We start from the raw sequence: 22,256 nt of genomic DNA, 5'->3' as shown, positions 1-22,256 counted from the left end.
ACTGACTCGATTTTAAAGTGCGCGGATTTATTCGATGGGATAGTTTTTCTCATTGTTTTTCTTTCCGTTGCGACGAATTTTTTTCACACCAATAAAAAAAAAAAAAAAACACTCAGCAATCTCCCGTTTCAAGCCAAAACAACATTGTACGTTGAAGTCGTGTGTATGTATGGGGCATTCCACTCCAAAATGACTCTAAAATACTGCTGAACTTTCAACTCAGGCTATTTTCTGTATAGTAGTTATTTACGGGTGATTTTCAAAGTTTTGAATTACTCAAGTTTAGGAAATTTTGGAATGAATTTTTAAAAAATTCTACATCAGACGACGATCATAATTTTGCGTCATTTTGATGGTCGGATTTTACATCTTGATTTAGGAATCGGCGAATTCACGTTTTTTACTACATTATACACAATAACACCAAGTAATGTAATTCATCAAAATCGTTGGAATAAATAAAGACAATCTGAAAATTTTACTTTTGACAGTGGTTGAAAAGTTTCGTAACTCTAATAGACATCATGAGAATTTTTGGAATTTTTTTTTCAAAATATTCAAAACCTACTGCTCTTCATTTGATATGGAATGCCTCATACAGGTGACACGGTTGCAGAAAGCAGAGTCGCGATAAATGTGATAGCAAAAAATGAAAAACCTATAGCTAGTCACAAACAGTACTCACACTTTATACTTGTTATTTTATCGAGTCAGAATAATTGGTTTAAAATAAAAATAACAGAGACGAGAAAAATCGTATTTACTTTTCTACCCCGCGCCACGATAAAAAATATCTGTATCCAATTAGGAATTAACGATTTCCGCTCCTGTTTCGCAACGACAAGAAGAGTAGGTAAAACATAGGATAAAATAAAAATGCGTCGAAAAAAAACAGACAAAATGAAGACAAAGGAAAAGCACTGCAGGTATCCATACACGCAATTATCCAATATACACGGATATACTGTATTAGTTTCATGGGAAAAATTTCACCCATTTACCGAAACAAATAATTTTTAATTGGTAATCAAGCAGATAATATATTCAAATCAAAAAAAGTTCGATGACTTTTTGGAAAAGTTAAATTTCATAAATAATTCCGATGTGAAATTTCAACTACATTTTTTTGCCACCCACATTTCTCTTGGGAAATTAGTGGGACGATTGGTCGGTTAATAATTAGATTGCAAATTCGATAAACAAAGAAGTCTTATTCCTCATGCTGTGAAAGTATTTTAAGTTTGCACATGAGTCAAATATTGTCATAAATAGAAGCTTTTAAAGAACGCAAAATTTTCGGTGTTATTGTACTAATTTTCTAAAAATATTTTGAATACCGTTTTCAACTCTAACAGGTTGCAAAAAAAAACTTGTGTAACGAAACTGTGTTGATGGTCGAAATTTCATGTGAATCGGAAAAGCTTTGAGTTTCACTTACACAATCCGTCGAATCGTCTCGTGAGCAAAAAATCGATACTTGTTTATTCATTTTACCACAAAATAGTCAAACGTTGAGTATTTATCATGTCGTGATAAAATGATTAAGAAGTATGGATATTTAGTAAACCAGAATCTTAGAAACCCGAGCTTGCAAAAATTGGCGAACATGAATAAACGATCTAAGAACGATCCGAGGGGTTCATCACTCCTGAAATCTGGTGTATACCTTTCCTTGAGTCTTCTGAAGTTTCCTGAAATCTTTGAAATCTTTGAAATCTTCTAAAATATTTTGTAGTCTGAAATCTCTCAAGATCCATTGAAATCCTCTGAAATCTTTTGAAGTCGTTGCAACCTTTTACAATCTTTGAAATCTTCTAAAATCTCCTGAGATCCTTAAAAATCTCTTGAAATCATTTACATTCTTTTGAAATCCTTACAAATCTTATGATATCCTTTGAAATCCTCGAAATTTTTTGTAATTTATGAAATCTTCTGAAATCTCCTAAAATCATTTGTAATCTCTTGAAATCACTTGCAATCCTTTGAGATCGTTAGAAATCTCCTGAAATCATCTGAAATTATTTGTAATCTCTTGAAATCTGTAAAAATCTTTTGAAATCAACTGAAATCATCTGAAATCCTCTGAAATCTTTTGGAATCCTTTGAAATTCATGAAATCTTCGAAATATTTCAAATCATCTAAAATCTCTTGTAATCATTTGAAATTCCTGAAAACTTTTGAAACCTTTGTAATCTTAAAATCAGGTGTACATTAAATCCACGAGCGATTAGCCCCTCGGAACGATCTGAGAACTCGAAACGCTTGCCGAAATTCGCAGTATTATAATCGCAATGATCCATGAGATAAACTGTGAAAGCACATCAGCAAGAGGCTGTAACAGGCCTCGAGGACGTCCTGCGGGGTCCAAAAATAAAACAATCAGAATCCCCGGCCTGCACGATGTCCGGGACAGGTAATTCTTGAGGGGCAATGGTACATTCTATAAGTACTTCACCAGCACTCCCTGCCACTAATAAAACCTAACTGATCTCAGCGTGGATTCGATCCGCAGGTGGTGGTCCCCCTTTGCGCCTCCTCCCTCCTCATCCTCTGCACTGTCTCGCCCGCTACTACATCCACATTATAACCCGCGGTATATGTGGCATTTTGTACGTATGGGGCATTCCACGTCAACTTAAGAGCCCATGTACCTCACCCCCTTCGATTTTAATCATTTTTTAGTATGATGTTCTTACCGACCCAAAGGGTCTCGGATTTTCTTTCACATCTTTTTAGTCACAGTGAAACTTGAAAAAAATTAAATAAACCAGATTCTACGATTTGAAATCTTATTTTTGAGCACCACGCGATTATGGGAACTCGGTGTTAACTTTTCTTTTTCACAGATATTTAGTTTTTCCATGTCGAAATAGGAGGTTTTTTGTTTTTTCTTCTTCTACTCCCCGATCTAAATAGATTACGAAACCATGAAAATAATGTGATTCTGGAATCTATTTGGATCAAGGCGTATTTGGTGGAAAAAAAACCAATTCTGACATTTACGAAAAATATGATAATTTTGTCACCCCTTTATCAAGGCGTGCTGAAAAATTTTACCAGTAGCTAAAGAAAAACTGAAAAGATTCCCGAGACCCTTTTGGGTTGGTAAGAACATCATATTAAAAAATAATCAAAATCGAAGGGGGTGAGGTACATGGGCTGCTAATTTGACTCGGAATACCCTATATACATGGACAAATGTATGGTGCGCATACAGCCTTACACGAGAAGCAAGCACCGGGTGTTCTGGAAAAGTGGTCGTTCCATTGGGCGGAGCGAAATGATGCTCGAAGCTGAAGTTGAAGCCGCGATAAAAGTGAATCGTTAGTCAGTTTTGGTAACCACTTGAAAAGTTTCGATCTATCAAGCTTGACAAATATTGAAGTCCCTAATACTAAGTCTCGTAATGGTCGCAAGAAGTTTACCCGAGTCAACAAAGCTTGGCGACCTATTTGGGAACACGAAATGGTCAGGAATATTGGCTCCATTTGCATCGAATGAATATTTGTTTGGTATATTGAAACTCGGTACTATATCGACAACTTGACGTTGTTAACAAGTTATGTAGACCGACCGAAAATTTGAGTGTGCTGTACGTTGTTTGGTATTCAGACGAAAGTAAAGCGTAAAACGATATCAATAGGTATACAAGAATGGTTCTGCGTACAGATTCCGATACCGGCATTTTACCGACACTTCAGCTGCCTTATAGCTCAGACACAAACACTTCTCAACTTTCCGTTTCTCCGTCTTCAGAGAAAAAAGAATAAATAGAAGTAGAAGAAACAAATTAATTTATTTTAATTTATTTTAATTTATTTCTTTTTTCTCTGAAAACGGAGAAACGGAAAGTTGAGAAGTGTTTGTGTCTGAGCTATAAGGCGGCTGAAGTGTCGGTAAAATGCCGGTATCGGAATCTATACGCAGAACCCGCTTTGTATACCTACTCATATCTAGGTACCCATTCTGGCATAGTAACGCTTGATATTCATAATAGCTCATGAATTCAGAAGATATAGATCGAGCTGTGTCTGCCGAATTCAGAATATACAGAAATGTAGGTAATCCCACTCTCATGCTATTCGATTCATATCCATCTTACAAACTATTTGAAGCAAACTATGAATGGGATCAAAGCTGAATTAACAAAAGCGCTTCCAGGTAGTAGAAGATGGCTGACATTTTCATGTTCTTGATATGATCCGTCGTGAATGGAATGACGCTAATTGAGAATACTGATTGCGTTCAGCGGTATTATTAATCTCTTGACTAAACGTCCTACGTAGTGTATAGATTGCCAAAAAGACATACGACGAGACAAAGAAAGAAGTCGACTTCGCAACCAACCTCAGTACTTGTTCGAACCAGTATAGAAATAGAAATCGTCCGAAGTCGCAGGACATTTTGACTAGTGTTGATAAAAAATTCTAAAGCTCCAGTAACCGATGAATAAACTTCGTCCAAACGACTGAATTCTAAGAGTACAAAGATTATAATGGACTGGAGAACTAATTGGTACTCGTTAAGGGTAAATGAAACCCACGGTCTGAACTGAGAGTTATGAAGGGAAAAAAACATTCAAAAAATCGCCAACACTACTGTCGTTTATGAGCACGAATGAAAGAACATCATTCATACTGTGCAGTAGAAATGAATCTGAACAAGTTCGAACGGATGTCGTTATTTCGTCAGTGTTCACTGTCACTGGCACAAGCAATATTGCAAGAGATTCTTTGGACTGTGAGTTCCATTGATCCCTAACAGCTTAGATCATGATGTAACATGGTATATGTTCACTGTCACTGGTAAGCAAATAACATTGCTAAAGATTCTTTGACCGTTCTTTTCTCTTTTCCAATATTTCGATCAAGACTGCGGATTCCATTGATCCTTAACAGCTTGGATCATGATATAACGTGATATGGCGAAAAATGAAGGTTCCTTTTCGACTGGTTAGAAACGAACATAAGCGAAGGTACAATGACCGTTTCTTGATAGCCACCCCGTATATGAAGGAGAAGCGACGTGCACATACATAGACCATCGTACATATGTACAACTCAGGCTGTGGAGGGTATTATAGTAACGTAGAGGTTCTCCGGAACATTAGTTTCCCCGGCATCTTTCCCCCTCCTTCGACCCGTTTGGAACCGAGCCACGCGACCTCTGGCTTCGTCTTTGTCTTTCCCCTTCGCCCGAGGGATGCTGTTTGCGACCCTCCGTCCCTCTTTCTTCCTTCCTCTCTTCCTCTCTAACGATTCTCGAGTAAGGAGTCACGGTCAGGGCTCACCTGTCGTTGCCGAAATCCAGACCATGCTGAAGGTCCCTCACGACCGCGTTGTATTAATTACTGACTTCGGGAACCATGGCACAATGGGAACCACTCGTATCGAATACCTTCTACGGTGTGTATGAAGAATTCGTAACAACCTTCTACCAAAATCCTCGATGTCAGATCACGTGATAACAGGGTTAATAATTACTCATCTCTACTGTTCAAATCGTTACGCTTATCGTATCAACTATGAATATGAAATTTGAAAGACCGAATAACATTCCTGTACCTAACCTGTCAGGTTCAATCCCATATTTGACATGTATCCTGCGTGTTATTATACCCTGCACCTCTTAATTTTGGCAATGAAACATTCACCAGTATTCTCATCCTCTAATCACCTCAATCACTCCTGAAGCTTGGCCTCTAAAAATAAGGAACTATGCAACGTCTGAGGTTAAAGATAATTCACCTATTTTCGTCTGTTAATATAGCGAATAACGTCCAATTTTAACGTTTTGTCAAAGTATTTGCGTCATTACCAAGAAATTCTGCGAAATCCATTTATACGGGGGTGAACTTTGGGGGCGGTTTTGACCTCTTAGCCGGCCGAATTGGCAGATGAAAAAACACACGTGTCTAATGTTTCATGATGTACTGTAACATATGACAGATTGAAAGAAATCGATGAGATACATCTCAAGTGCTTTCCTTAGCAGGGTACAAAGCAAATTCATCTCACATTTGGCGCGTGAAACCGAGTTGAAGGACGCACAGTTTTCAAACTTGTGATGGATCAGAGATGAGAAAGGGAACTGTTGATAGTTTCGTTCGAAAGAAAATCGTATGGAGAATCAATATTTGAAGAGTTGCTTAACCAATACAGCCAACACCACATTCTATTTGGATAGGTAATTATATGCTTGTACTCACGTCAAGCGGCCGTCCTTTGATGTTACCAGGACTTTGGTCATTCGTTTTTAAAGCTGTGAAATCAGCCACGGTAGCTAAACTGCAGGGAATTAAAGATGGCCGAGTCGTCGATCGAGGTGTCGAACTGCAACAGAAGACAAAATTTACTTGTAGTTGGAAACTAATGTAAGATAAAAATCAACCGGAAATTGATACTCGGCTTCTAATTCCGTGTAAAATACGTTTCCGTGAAACTGAGAGGTATAAAAAGAAATAGGATGAGTTGAAAATGAATACGCTTTGTTAAATTGATTATCACATTGTGTAAACATCTATTATCTACTGTGATACCTATAATCTTCACTATCTATTAGTTACTAGGATTTTTAATGAAATTATAACCAAAATCTATAACCTAAATACCGATTTTTGATTTCCAATCGCTTTGAAGTGGTGAAAAACATGCGCTAAATTTAGTCGATTTCACTCGACGTTGGTTTATTTTGTTTAATAAACTGTTTTCTACGACTTCGCTGTACACATCGTTTTTTTTCTTCATTAGTATTGAATATCGATGAATTTAATATTGCTGTTTCTTTATAAAAGTACATTGTCAGCGCGATTCTGAAAAAATTTGTATGTTCGACAATACCAACGTGACGGAGAAAAGACATCTCACTAGAATTCCAGAAAACAATCTTCCGAATAAATTGAGTCACGGAATAGTGAAATTTGACAGATATTCTAGATTGTTAACCAACTCAAAAACGACTTTAATAAAAAATCGTTGCATTTGTTGTACGGTTTACTGAATTTCAGAATATCCAACGAAAAGTTGCTAAATTGATTTGTGTTTTTTTTTTTGTTTTCTTTTTGGTTTTTCTCTCCTAAAATCGCATCATTGTTATCATGCGACTCTCGTCTCTCGCGACAAAACATGCCCGAAGAGCAACCAACCGATCCTTATCCGAGGACTTCCCTGCTGGTCTCTCAGTGATAATCCGTAAAGTGAATTCTTCGAGGGGACACGCAGGTATCCAACGGTCGGTGATCCGGGGTAACACAAAGACAATTACGACGTCTGCCGGGCGAAACGGCGACCTTTTGACCTGGGCACCCGACCTTCGCAGTTATCGCGGGCGGACTCCAAGGCTGATGTATGTAGTTTAACACGCCGTCGGTTAATTCCTCGAGTCATCAACTTAGTCGCGACAACGAGATGGGCGGAGGGAGGGAGGGAGGGAGGATCACCCATTGCCCAGGTGCGCCATGGTCGTTTGGGCAAACACCCATCGTGGTTAACATTCGGCTACACGTCATGCGTGCAAAACACACACACACACACACACACACCGTACCGAAATTAGACTTTTAGCTCGAGGACGAATGGATCCCGGAGTGCAAAACCAAGAGTTGTGTGAAGAGAGGAAAAAAAAAAAAAAACGGTTTGTAAAAATATAAAACGCAATGGTCATTCTCGCGTGAATGACACTGTGGCGAAGACGAGTATGAAACTGTAATTTGTTATTAAGTTTAGATTGTATTTTGCAAATTTTATTACCTCTTCCTTCTCTCAAACATCACTGGTCTGCAAAAAAAAATTTTTTTATTTCAGCTGCATGGGATGATTTTGATTATTACTGTGCTTTTGAGCAGTGCGTTGAATCCAAAAGTTACTTCCATTCTCATCCGTCGCGTACGGTATTTTTTCAAAATACAAGGTGTTTGCATAAGAAAAAAAAGCATTACGATTATGAAAAAACCAACACTTCGTTACAATGAACTAAACGATATTTCTTATGCAATTGAACAAATGATTTATTCGTGAAACATACTCAACGTTTCGTGTTCGTTCTTTTTGCCTATGAAACCTTTTCTTCTTCTCTTTGATACTTCTCCGATTAAGTTTCCGCTTTTCATTTTCTCTTTCCCTGTTTGTATTTATTCTTAAGCCTCACTCTGATAGATATTGAAATGAAAGTAAGAAATCACTTTTGCATAGGATTTTCACAATCAAGAATGGGATACCAGATGTCGAATTAAACGGGAGTTTCACTCTAAATGAAACTGCAAACACGAGTTCAAAGAGAAAAACCTGACGTGATGGAATTTTTTCAGTGTTTTTCCCCGGTTTCAGTGAGTGCACATTTTTCAGAAATAGTATTAAAATACCTGTGCAGTTTTTTGATTACAGACCTGTATATTCGACAAGACTGACGAACTGAGGCGTTGAACAAGAATCAGTTATTCATTCGTACCCGGAGTTCTCGGCAAATCAGAGCGTAATACAAACATAAACAGTCCAGGTTAGTCTTATCGTCCTTGTATACAAAAGAGATTAGTTTTGTACATACACCTTTATATATAAAGTATCAACAATCTGAGAAAAGATTTTACCACAAAACCGTGCTAAATGATAAAACTCTCATGTTTTTTTTACCTAACTCCAATATTTTTGAACTTATTTTCTTCCACATAATCTTACAAACTGTTATCTTATTAGTGGGTAAAAATTTACTTCTAAAACCACAGTACAACGGACCCTTTGTCAAAAATTACAATCTCCTGTCACAACTGTACTAGAGTGTAAAGTTTCTCGAATGTTTTTCAGACAATTTCTGTGGATCCGGTCACCGAGATAAGTGAGTCCAAAACATAAAAATCGAATCTAAAAAATCGGAGTTCAATAATTTTGAACGCTCTAAACACAAAAACTTTTCTCGAATTGTGACGTTCGAATCTTCTCTCCAGATTCATTTTCACCACAAATTCGGGCTGTTTTTCTTGACTCAAATCGCTATCAATTAGTTTTTCCTGTTTTTCCATCATTGGTTTCGCACTTTGAGTTCCAGTCTTCCCTCATAACTTCATTTCGCTCGTAACATCATCACCTTGCCATTTCTCTTTATCTTGTTGTTCATTCGCCTGTCTCAGTTACGTCTATCCGTTATCCAACATCGCCATGGATATAATAAATCTTATTCTATTCTATGCCATCTTTCTTTCTTTCTCTCATTCTGCTGGGGCTGAAATCCCGCATAGGTAATTAATATTAACACGTGACCCCCGATAGTCTCGAATTAACGGTCACGTTTTAACCATCTGGTTTAATTCTCGTGCAACAGCTATAAAATTTTCTCCCCGGTGCTCCGCGTTACGTACAAATACAATGTCCAGTACTAAATTCGGCTCATGGAGAAAATGTATCCTTTTACCCACCACGAATTCTGCTGCCTCACAGATTCCAGGCAATTTTGGAAAATAAAAAAAAAAAAATTACCGAGAACAACAGAAATCGAGTGTGAAGATGGTTAAACTCAGAAAAAAGTCATTTTTAATTGCTACTAAAAAAAATTCTGGTACAACGAGTATCCTCGTAATGATAATTTCAATGTTGTTGATATTACATGAATATTTGGTACAAGTATCTATTTAGTTTAATTACAGTTGCCGACGCTAAATTTTTTGTTTATTATCAATCTCGAATAGCACGTAAGAAACAAAAAAAAAAAAAAATAAATAAAAACCCGAGTGACCGGAATGAAAAGTAATACGTCACATAAAAAGTTTTTCATCAAACATAAACACAGTCGCAAAACGTACTTTTATTTTGTAATCAAAACCGTATATATATTTCGGTCGATTGATGAAAGAATACTAAAACAATTTCATGACTTCATAACAGCTCTGCATAATAATAGTCACAAGAAATTTTTCTCGGCGTAGTCAAGTGCGTTACATAAAAAGAAGCTTTCCTAAACTTTTACCCCCCCCCCCTCTCGACGGTCCAATTAGCGTTATGCACGCCGTATCGCTCCTTATACGCACCTACGCGTACCTACCCACCAATTTCAATAGCTCGGAAAAAATTCAGGGAGATGAGGATCGTCGTAACCTGGATATACCGGGATAATCTGTTGAAAGTTGAAAATGAACCGCGCATGCGCGAGTTTTATCGGCTGTTCGCGCAGGCTGGCCAACCCGAGTTTTCATCTGTCAAACTTTGTTTCTGGCTGCGATGTAGTTGATACGAATTTTCGAGGTTAGACTCTCAAATAATTGAGGTGGTGACTCGGAAAGGTTTGGGAAGCATTTGTTATTGGGTCGGAAAGTTGATTCTTCAAGGAACGGTCGGAATTTAATGCTTGTGCTCTTTGAAAATTCAAACGTACACGTTTTGCGTAGGTTGGCCCGCCTGCATCGCAGACAAGAATATCGCTGCGGGGAGATTTCGCCGACCAATGAGATTTTATTATTTGGCGCATGCGCGGCTGATTTTCAAGTTTCAAGAGATTGTCCCGGTATACTTCTGGCGTCACGTGGCCGTATCACCCGTGAGTCAGCCGTAATAATTTATACTTAAATTATACACCTACGAGAAGCGCTCCCTGGCTAAACATACGTACAGTGGGTAACAGCAGCCCTCCGAATCGGGTGAAAGAAAAATACGTTATTATATTCAGGCCTTTGAGGGTGAAATTTACGGTCTATTTTTATACTCCTGCGTTAAAGAGATGAAAAGAAATCTTGAAATTACAACTGCGATACGTTATTGTATGATTAGTTTTTCTCGTTTTTCTCGTTCTTTCTATTCAGAGAATCATTTCTTTCGTTACGCGTTCAGGCCAATCGCATTATCGTATATATATATATATATAAGGGGTATTCCACGCCAATTCGACAAATGATTTTCCCTCACCAGTTTTCATTTGGTTCATAATTTTCCACACCATTCTGCTAACTCTAAATAGCACTCCTGGATCATCTTAGATTCTTCTCACTGACCGTTATTTTTTTATAAATCTTCAAAGGTTAAAACAGAAAGACGTGTTTAAAATTTTCGAAAAAATTCAAAAAAATTCCTCGCTCAAAGACGATCGTTTTAGGATAAATTCCTAAATGAAAACTGACTTTTTAACATTAATTTCAGTCACATACAGATCAAGTCAATTCGATCGACGTTCAAAATTTATTACGATTGAGGATGGGTTGAAAATGTTTCTTCCCTTTTTTCCTTCTTCACACTATCCAGCCGTGTTTAATACTTTTCTTCATTCCGTTTTATCTCGTGCTCGTACATACTTTAGTACAGAGAGCGAAACAAGCCAGACGGCATGGCAGCTGCGTAGCGAGGCCGAAGCGCAATGACGCAGGTAGATTTTAAGTACACAGTTATGTACGTAAGAAAGCGACTACATATGTACGCTGGTACGTTGTACATATATACGTGTGTACGCTTGAAGATTCTCTCGTTTGAACCTGACCGCCCACCCCTAACAACGTACATTTTACTCTCTCACTCCAGTTTCTCTGACTCGTCAAAGCTCGAGCTTTTCAGCCTTGAGATTAAATACTTTGAGCGAGAAAATTTAATTTTAGATATGTAGACTATGAACTAGAACTGAGTCAATTCTATTACGTACCTGTTGAGGTGACTAAAAATTATCTGGCACAGAGCATTAAAGTTTTTTTTTTTTTTGTTTTGTTTTCTTCAACCTTCAAAAATTATTAAATCTGGACTGATCATGATTAAACATCGTTAAAACCTATCAATAAAATATGACATTGAACGAAATAAAATTAAAAAATAAGCCAGCGGTTGATTTTGGCTAATTTTCAGTTTCCATGATAATATGTATTTATTATGCTACAGCTTATTTATTAAGAATGACCAAAAATAATCGATTATTCGTACCGAATCGAGTATAATCGATTATTTTTCAAAATCGATTCATCGACCGACTCGATTATTTATCCTCAGAATCTTTTTCTATTTTTTACTCCCACGAACGATGCGATACAATATCAATTTGTGTGATTAAAGTATCAATTATTGTCATTTTCTTACTCACTAAGATTATACCTGTTTGATATGATAATTAAAAGATGAATGAATATTTTCACTTGAAATTGAAAAATATTTCAAATTCAAACTATAAATTGTAAAAAAAACTTTTCCGCTATTAGTTGTAAGACTACGCGGTGAAATTTACGAAATTTTGGTTTCAAATGCACCGTTGCAAAAAGATACGAAATAATCGATTAATTTTTAACGATCAAATCGAGTCGTGTTCGATTATTTTTTTGTACTCGATTAATCGATGCATAGACTATATTTTAGCTTAGCGACCATCGCCAGCCCGTCATAAATATATGATGCGAATAAAAAAGGGGTTCTTGCGAATTGCCTTGTCCGGTGTGTGTGTTTTCTCTCAGCTCGAATTCATCGACACGTGAAGAATCAATTCCGACTAGGTCAGAAACCCCGATCGGTAGGTAATTTGCAACAAAAGGTGATTATGGGCATCCACCCGCCGTAACGATATTGGAATACCAGCAAGGCGTACGTGCGCCGATTATCCGGAGCTTTAACGGTCAGCGAAACAAATGGAGCGCGCCCGCCTTTCATGCCGATGGTTTTCAACCCCTCGTCGTCTGCCGTTTCGACTCTCCACCCTTCCCGGCGATTTTCGCCCGGAGGGTCGGACAGCCTGGAAGGTGTCAGCGATTCGGATCCGAACCCAAAGCCCGTCGGCAACCCTTAAAATCAGCACAGAAACAATTCCGAGTGACCGTAATATTATTTTGGGGGTGAAATTACTTTGAGAAAAGAAAATTCTTCTATAAGATAATAGAGCTTTACTTCTAGAAGGTGTTAAACAGTTTGAATATCGATCGATCGGTGTATGGTTCATTTTTTCATATTATTTCATTGTAATATCGTATCCGTAACGTTATTATTTCTTTTACACAATTGCACGTGGTTTTACAAAATTAACAAAACTCATTGCAAATCTTATGAAATTAGCCGCATTTCTTTAAAATAAACTTTTTTTAAGTCAAACAAAGCCTGAATATTTCTTAGCATTAAAATCGAAGAAACATTGTTATGGACAAATTACACATTTCAAAAGTGAATTATTTTTTACCAAGTAACTTTCGGCAATCTGTAAAATTTTTCCAATCTCTGGAAGTTAATAAAATGGTATAAAAGCTTTCCGACATCAGGCAAAATGTTTTCAAGTATCTTATGAACACTTTTCAAAAGCCAAGAAACTTTAAGTGTAAATTATGTAAACGTCTGATAATCTTTCGAATTCCTCTGTAAAGTCTTTTGTAATTCTTCCAATGACGTATTGAAAATCGTCTGCAATATGTCGAAGTCACTGTAATATAGTTGAAGTAAATTATTAAATTGGAAAAAAAATAGTATGAAATCTTTGAAACCTGTCGAGATTCTGAAATTCTGTTTATCCTTTCGAATTGAGTTGAATAAGTTAGTAAAATCTTGTGAAACCGATTTTCGAAATTCTTGAAATTCTGGAAATCTTTCGAAGTAATTCGAAATCTTGTTAAGATATCTGTTGAAGTTGTTACAGGAATTCTGTAGATCTTTTGAAATGTCCGAAAATGTTTCAAAACTTTGTGGAATCTTTGTGTCTAACCGAGTAAGCGAACAAGTGAATAGCTGTACCAAAATCATGCAAAAAGCATCAAAACTACAAGTCATCAGCAAACAATTTCCATTCCTCCTTTCAACGTAAAAATTTCGCAACTTGTCGCGTAAAATATTTAAATACAGTTATCCCTATGCTAGACGGAATAATACCACAAAATAAATAAAAATATATATCCTCGGAACGAATTAGTTACCACGATTTGAAGTAAAAAAAAAAACCCGCGTTCGCAATGAAAAAGCGTGACAGAATTTTCATTTCACGCTGAAGCCGCAACGACGAAAGTGAGAGAGAGAGAGAGAGAGAGAGAGAGAGAAAAAAAGCGATCGATCGAAATTAATAAATTCCGAACTATGACTCCGTCTTTCAACGATTAGCCGATCCCGTTTTTCTATGTATATCTGCATGTACGTACGTACATGGTTTAGATAGATGAATGTGGAGCCAGTTTTTTTTTTTTTTTTGTCAGCGACTTCCGTCGATCCTGAACCGTGACAACGTCCCGGATTTCTAACGGTCACCTCCGTGGTCCCAGAGCAGGATTTTAGCGTTGCTTTTAAGAAAATTGAGTTACTCCAACGCCTCGGTTTCCACCCTCATCCCCCATCCGACCCCTCGATTTTACTCTTTCGCTTTTCCCACCCCGGATTGAGTTAGCTGCGGTGGTTGTCCCGAGGAGAGGTTGGCTTGTTTATTTTGACCGACGCTATCTAAATACCTCAAAGCCCTTTGTATACACGCAGCTAGGGCGGCACGGGTTCTCCCTTGACTGACTCCACGGCGTAATATCAGCGAAGTTGGACGCGTGGCGGCGGGAACGAGAAGATTAAATAATTGGCCCAGGAAGCACAGGGCGTCCGGATTACGGCAGCCCGATGCTAATGTGTCAATCCGTTCGGCGCCGAGTTTGTTCAAACGCTAACTGACCGTGCTAAATTTAATTTCGCGGTAACCGGATCCACGCGGTTATTTTAACTACACGCATGTACAAACTGTTCGTACAACGCGAGCGTGTTTTACGACTTTTTCCATGCCTATTTACCGCACACAAAGTAACCGTTTCTATCACGTTAGAGTGAGTCTGCTAATGCGCATGCGCGGAGTGCAGAAAATATCAATTTCACGTTGCGCGCATGCGCAGTCGCGAACGAATCTGACGTTACGCGACCCTAACCTCAATTTCTTCCCGTGTCGAAATTTAACGACTTGTTTGAAACCCTACGTAGGGTTTAAAGATAGTAAAGTAGGTTTTATTTCAATCCAATATCAGACCCTGCTTTGATGCTAAGAATGACCGAAATTTCTCGTTTACCAAGTTTAGGCTCAAAGTAGGGTTTGTTTAGAACCTCCTTTAACCCTCCAGAGGTAAGGTTAAACCTGCTTGTTTGAAATCCTCCTTTAACGCTCAAAATCCTACCCCGCTGATAAAAGTTCGTCGATTCTGATTGAATGTGATTGAATATATAAAAAATACGATTATAACGTAATAAATCAAAAACAAATGGCAATAAATAGTAACTCTTTTACACATGCGTTTGATCGTATTTTCTGTATTCGATCAGTTAAAAGGGTTTTCGTATTCGTAAGAACGTTGATTTAATACAGTTGAAATGCAATAATTAATTTTCAAATGTTATTCACACTTATCAAAATTATGTTCAAATGGCCCTTCGTTTATTCATTGTGAACACTTGAATGTCGCTGTAATGAAATATCTAAAGAAAGAGAAACAGGTCCAATGGAGGAGCTGCAGATTAAATAGCATCTAAATATGTAGATTCAATTGTCTACTGAATGAGCCAAAGTAGGGTTTTGGTACTTTAATTTTTAGGAGTTGGAGTTTCAATCTGGGATTTGTTCTTAAATTTTTAGGAGTTAGACGGTCAGGATGCCAGATTTCTAGGTTTAGTTTCCTTCAAAGTAGGTTTGTATGAATTTTGGTAGGGTGAAATGTAGGCGGTAAGTTTCTACTCGCGGTACTGCAAAACGATCCATTTTGCCTCCTTGTTACACAATGTACTATTTATGTATCGTTATACCTTCGTCTTGCAGTTTCGAAATTATTGCGTCCGTGTTTATACAAGTTTAGCGCAAATTTGTCGAAAGGCAATGATGATGATGTTTTTTCACGAGGCTAATTCGCACGGTATAATTTCATTCCTCCCTTCACCAGCCGCTGTGCAACAACCCAGCCAAAAGTCCGCGGAAATTCAACGTACGTGGAAATTCATGAATATGTATGTACAGTATACCTTGTACAGTACAAGTGCGATGAGAAAATACAAACGAGAGCTTGAATTAACACAGCTGCGGGGGGTGGAAACTTCGAGTTTATCATCGAGTATAATACTTAATTACACAACTGTGAAACATCCCTTCGCGCAAAATTTTACAGCCTCGCGAAGCGTAAGTTGAGACCGAACTTGATCATCGGGAGGATTAAAAATAAAATAATGAACGAAATTCGGTCAGGCGTTAAACCGTAAAACTGGTTTGAGCAGAGCCCGATTTCTCATGCAGATCGTCGAGTAGAGTATCTCAACATGCATTTTACTTCTCGAAGATCGTACAGATACCCCCGAGTTACGCGTCAAGGCTCGGACAAATTGGTGTTAGGATTTGGCGAAATACTCTAGGTAACGACGTGAAAGATAGAAATTAATTCCAAGATCATCGTTTAGTCAAAATTACAGGGTTAAAAATTTGGCAGTCGAATCGAAATGGCGGGAATTATGGATCAGTGAAGTAAAAATTTCAAAATAGTGTAAATCTGAATATTCAAGCTTATAATAAAGATTAGAATCTACTGATGATTCTGAATATTTGTTTCACGATTAGGTGTACAAAATGTAAGATCTTTACTTTCCTGAAATTTGATTTGCCGAATCATCGTCATTAGCCATCCTCGTCGCAATTTTGTTTATGTTACATTGTTATATTGTAATTTGCATCATCGATCCCTAAATTTTTAAACATGGGAACAAAATTACCGTACTAGTTGCATTTATTACGCTAGTAAAAAATTTGGTACTGTCACAGTTTACTTTCAAATTTACTATACACGGTTTGTTATTTAAGTTACTACAGCAATGCTGCGAGTTACCAGATCGACGATAGAATTCGCGACGGAGAAACTTTGCACTTATAAAAATTGTACAGTAAGATCAATAAAAAAAAAAAGACTAAAGTCAACTTCGACGTAGGCTTGGGGGTAAAAATCAACGCTGAAAACGGAGAGAAACGATAGGTGAAAAGAGAAGGAAAGAGAAGAGACGGGCAGGTAGAGATGTACGTGTGAATCGAGTCGGATGATAGTCGCTGGAGCAAACAGCCACCGTGCCTGCAGTCTCTCTTTCTCTCAGGAGCATCGGAGGGCAAGAATCTCGCCGTATCCCTGACATTGCCCGAAGGCAGGCAGGTGTAAGCCATCAGCTCTCCGGCACCATCTTTCCTTCCTTTTTTTCTCCCGGCTATCTCTCTCCGATTCCCTGTTTCCCCCGGCGGCTCGGATGAGGCGCACAGCATCGATGGTCCCCGCTGCGTCCTACCTACACGTCGTCCACTTTCCACCTGCAGGGTTCCCCCTACTCTCGTCCTCCGGATCCGGCACTTGCATCGTTTCTCTGATGCGAGGCTACAGTAGGACCTTGTTACTGTCGTGTAATCGGGATTTGTTACCGAAATGACGAGGCGAACAAGATACAGACTACGACGATGTTCAAAACCGGAGGGTTTAATGGAACCACGAAGTTAAAAACAATACCATTTCATGGTAGCAGAACTGCGAAGAACGAAGTTGAAAAAAATGAATTTCGTGGTAGCAGAGCTGCAAAGAACGAAGTTGAAATCAATCGAGTTGAAAACAATGAATTTCGTGGTAGGAGGTTGCGAAGAACGAAGTTGAAAGCAAAGGAGTTTAAAACAATGAAGTTGAAAACAATAAACTTCACGGTAGCACAGTTGGGAAGAACGAAGTTGAAAGCAACAGTGTTGAAAGTCACAAAGTGGAAAACACGAATAAAGTTCGAAAGAGCGGAGTTTGAATGAGTAGCGTTGGAATTGGCAGAATTAAAAACAACATGTTCAGACATGTGAGCAAAGTTGAAAACAATAAAGTTGGAACCAGTAAAGTTGAAAGTAACGAAAAATGAAAGGGGAGATTTGAAAGCGACAGAGTTGCAAACAACAAAATTGGACGCATCATAGAAATTGGAATCAACAGGAAACAACAAGCAGCAAGATTGAAAACAGAAATATTGAAAACTACAATGTTGATAGCAGTAAAGTTGATGACGATGAAGTTGGAAATAATAAAGTTGAAAGCAACTAATTGTAAGTTGAGAGCAACAAAGTTGTGGATGACAAAAGTTCAAAACGACAAAGCTAAGTCAATAGAGTCAAAAGAAATAAAGATAGAAACAAGTAGCTTCATGGCAGTGTGGTTAAGAACAACGGAATCAAAAACATCAAAGATTATAACTATGAAAGCAAAGACAACCAAGAAAAGTTGATATTAAAAATAACAAAGTTGACGTAATCATAAAAAATTTCTACGGTAGGTTGAAAAAAAAGTGGACTCGGACCTTCTCTTCACGAAACTCTTTGGTACAATCAACTTCATTTTGCAACACCTAAACAATCTCGATAACAGCGAGCTGTTGTTCTTACTAACCGTGTAATTGCTACCAAGCTTGTTATGTTCAACTTCGTTTCTTTCCTACCCGTCGATATCAACGTTCGGTATCGTCGATTTGGTTGTTGCAAACTTTGTTGACTCTCAAACTTCCGATGAATCCTATTATCAACCTTGTGTCGACTTTGTTTTCGCCAACCTTATTGTCAGCCTTGTTATCGACTTTGTTTTCGTCAACCTTGTTTTCAAGCTTGTTGTGAACTTTACTGTTAACTCCGACGTCATCTTTGACGTCGATTCCACTTTCGTAAACCCTGTTTCCAACTTTGAAGTCGACTTTGTTTTTGCCAACCTTGTTATCGACTTTGTTTCTGTCCATCCCTGTTGTCAACTTTGATATCGACTTTATTTTTGCCAATTAACCGTGTTGTCAACTTGGTTTCTGCCAACCCTGTCACGAACTTCACTTGAACCAACCCCCTTGAAGTGCGCCTGGTTTTTGTCAACCTGTTTGTGACCCTAGCCTGCAACATCAAGGTTCTACTGTATCTAGGAATACGTAGATGCGCCAGGGTCGTACTCCGAAGAGCCTGCACCAAGACGGAGGCGCGCGCGTCCTGCAGCTTCCAGGTCCACGCGGCTACCTTGGCGGCTCGTTAAAGCCCCCCCTCCATCTTTCCTCCCTCCCTCTCATCCCGTCAGCCAGCGTCCTCGAGTTCCCTGATTGCTCCGTATTTCAGCCAGGTGGAAGAAGAAGGAGTAGAAAGAGTGGGCCTGTGGTTCAGGAAGAAAGAGAGATAAAGACGGGGGAAGCACAAGACTGCACGGAGCGGGCACGCCACGCGATATGCAGGCGGAGGCCGACGTGCTCCCTGAAGGAGCAAGTGAGCCGAGTAAGGGCGTAGACGATGAACGAGGGGAATTACGCTTTGCTCTCGTCCTCTCGGTGCACCAGCTCATTTTCTCTCTTCGGCAGAGAGAGAGAGAGAGAGAGAGAGAGAGAGAGAGAGAGAGAGAGAGAGAGAGAGAGAGAGAGAGAGAGAGAGAGAGAGAGAGAGGAGTGGAGAGGAGAGGAGAGACGAGGATGGGATCCAAGACATAAAGTGCGTGCGTTCGTTCGTTGCGGCACGTAGAAACGCAGGTACAATTCCCGGTGCTCTGGAGTGTCTGAAGAGGGGCAAGAAAGAGACGTCAAAGACGGGCTAAATTGCTATTGATCAATTGAGTATAAGGTACAGATATGAGGAATATGCGATTTGTATATAATATATAGATGCAAATTGTTAGCCACATTCATTACGGGACACATGGATACCATAAGTGATTATACCGCTTCGCGTGGTGTGCTATTAACCACGAGGACATTATATTGGTTGTAAATGATGCCGGTAATTATTGTCATTTAGGATTCTTTCCTCCTATTTTAAACTTCAACGGCACTATTCTTCGTCAATTATTATCGTTACACCATTATTTGGTCTCACATGGCATTAAACTACGCAAAGGCTTGAACGTTCCGTCAAACGCGTTTCCCTTTACTCGGATAAAATTGATAGGCTGACGATTACTACAATTCACTATGAAAAACACCTAATCATTTGTTTTTACAGATAACTTGACAATTTCAAGTAAGCCACCATTCATTGTACCGGTTTACACGAGTCGGTAAAATCTTTGGACCGTATGAAAAATCTTTGAGAATCCTTCCAAGTTCTCCAATTCTGAAAATCCTTCAGAAGTCACATAAACTTGTTCTAACATTTTTTGTAAATATTCTGAAACGTACATGCAAGCCCACAATTTATGATGGTCAGGAGATCTCTTGACATCGTTATAAATCTTCCGAAACTTATAAATGATCTAATCAAGTGTGTTAAAACCATAAAAAATCTTTCGATATCGTCTACAACCTCGTAACATCTGACGGACGAAACGATGATAAATCTTCTAATTCACACGAGTCCATTATTACCCGAAATCTTAAAATCTTGCATACATTCCTAGGTTTCACCGTTGAAACTGTGGTCGAAAAATTTGGCAGGAATAAAAAAAAAAAACCTCGAGGATGTGAATTAACTGCTCAACGATTTCGACCAAGCCTCGCAGCTCGATATTTTCCGTGATACCAAAAAATTTTCCTAACACAGACCCATCGATACTTGATACAGTTATTGACCCTGAATCTCTCCCAACGAATGTTTTCGTTCCAAGACTATTTTGAACATACCGTGATGTAACATCCTTAAAAACGTTTTTCTTCGACATAAATGAGAAGAAGCAGCGAAATCACCGCGTACTTGTCAATCCCGCGTTTTTCACCTCGTATTCATCTTGGTCCCCGTTGTCCATTGCTTACGATCGGCTGGGCAAGACGTGACCGTCGGCGTCGTTGACCCGAGCATCCCGAAGTAGTCGAGCCTTTGCCGAGCCAGCGGGCGTTTACGCAACCAAATGCAACACGTCTAGGCCGTGAACATTGGTGAACGAACACCCATGGCCTACCTGGATGTGTGTTACGTTGGTACATACAAGCGTACCTTCCTAGGCACAGAAATACCCGGCAGATATACAGATAGACGGTCTGTATAAGCCCGAGGCTCTTGTAGGGCGTGAAATATAGATTTCCTCAGTGTTTATTCAACACCAAACGGTGTTGCATGCTCGTGTATATGCCTGTTTTGATGATCACCACGCTTCGGGCATGTGAAGCACGCGCGTAGCTACAGCCCGGCAATAATAATGACGTTGTGTGATGCGTGGGAAGAGTAAACAGGACTATTTTTTTTCTCCATTTTCTTCCGATTTCTTCTATCGATATTTATTTTACTTTTAATTTTTTTTTTTCTTTCATTTTATTTCTTCTTCATCTTTCTTTTATATCGAAGATCCCTCTTTGCTTTCTTCCTTCAACCGCTTGTTAGGCTTAAGCTTTCCTCCGGCTCTTTTCACAACCGATCACCGAACGCCGCTTTCGTTCTTCGTCAATGTCAACGTCCATCATCTTCTTCTGATTTTTATTCAACAAGACTTTTGTCAAAAGTTATCGTGAACTTTCTGAGAACAGCACTCGATTTCGATATACTCTACCACACTTTGGAAACCTAAAGTCATTTCAGATGATTTCATCCAGATCGATGTGGGCATAGATCAAGGTTTCGAGATTCATTCAAACAGTTGCTAGTGGTCGGGTCTTTAACTCTTTCAGTCACAGAAGCCACTATAGTGGCATCCATTTTTTCATTTCTTTTATATTCCACGCAAAATCCTGAATTGTGAAGCCATAATTGTTTGTAATTATTATACAGAAACATATGCGAATAAAAAAGTATTTTCGTAAATGTAATTCGCTGGTGGAGAAATTTGACAATAAACGTGTATTAAAAACGCTTGGATTTCATTGGTTGACAAACGGAGACCTCGGAATGGCCATTAGATTATCGAAATTCGATAGAAATAACCAAAATCCTAAAAACCAATTCGCAGTGTTTGTTTAAAGAAAAAATTGTCAGAAAATCCAAGTATTAAAATTAGATCACTCGTTATTTTTCCAAAAGTACAAACCCTTTGAAATAACGACTTTACAACCAACCTCAAACTAGAAATTATTCTTAAACTCTCTAATGCCACGTGACCTTTTAATAGTTTTCGAAATATTCATCTTTTTCACCCGGTTAGTCTTATCATCTTCTAACTGCACTGCTTTAATTTCGTAGACATGACGATTCATCGACGATCGTTTGACGCTGGCTCGGCAATAAATTGGTTCCACATCGATCACAGGGATATTCGACGTCTGGATTTCGAGGTAATAAATAAATAAGTAAACTGATCGATACAGGTGTACTTATGTATACGCATACATAGTGGATACACATTATAGACGGGAAATTGACTTCCGTGTCGAAGTTGTGTAGATGATACAAGCGACGAATAATAAACATGGTCTAGACTGGACGACGAAAATCTAGATCAACGTTA

The 22,256-nt window shown here is 38.6% G+C and overlaps 1 protein-coding gene across 8 annotated transcripts in view; it reads left to right on the top strand.

Annotated features, from left to right (window-relative positions):
* LOC124295393 (cysteine-rich hydrophobic domain-containing protein 1-like) overlaps positions 1–22,256 on the top strand; it is a 162,168-nt gene that overhangs the window by 127,448 nt on the left and 12,464 nt on the right. For 3 of the 8 annotated variants that reach the window (XR_006905344.1, XM_046745281.1, XM_046745282.1), the window contains one exon: positions 21,992–22,083. The exons of 2 other annotated variants lie outside the window; for them this stretch is intronic. Coding sequence is in view for 2 of the 6 variants with exons in the window: in XM_046745281.1 (XP_046601237.1) it covers positions 21,992–22,083 (92 nt within the window). In the remaining 4 variants the exon portion in view is untranslated. Of the gene's footprint in view, positions 1–8,368; positions 8,495–21,991; positions 22,084–22,256 lie in introns of all 8 variants that reach the window. 3 more of the 8 variants (XR_006905343.1, XR_006905341.1, XR_006905342.1) reach the window with 2 other exon arrangements.

Source organism: Neodiprion lecontei, chromosome 7 (genome assembly GCF_021901455.1).
Source record: "Neodiprion lecontei isolate iyNeoLeco1 chromosome 7, iyNeoLeco1.1, whole genome shotgun sequence".
Classification (NCBI taxonomy): Eukaryota; Metazoa; Arthropoda; class Insecta; order Hymenoptera; family Diprionidae; genus Neodiprion; species Neodiprion lecontei.
This window is presented reverse-complemented; position numbering and strand designations above follow the sequence as displayed.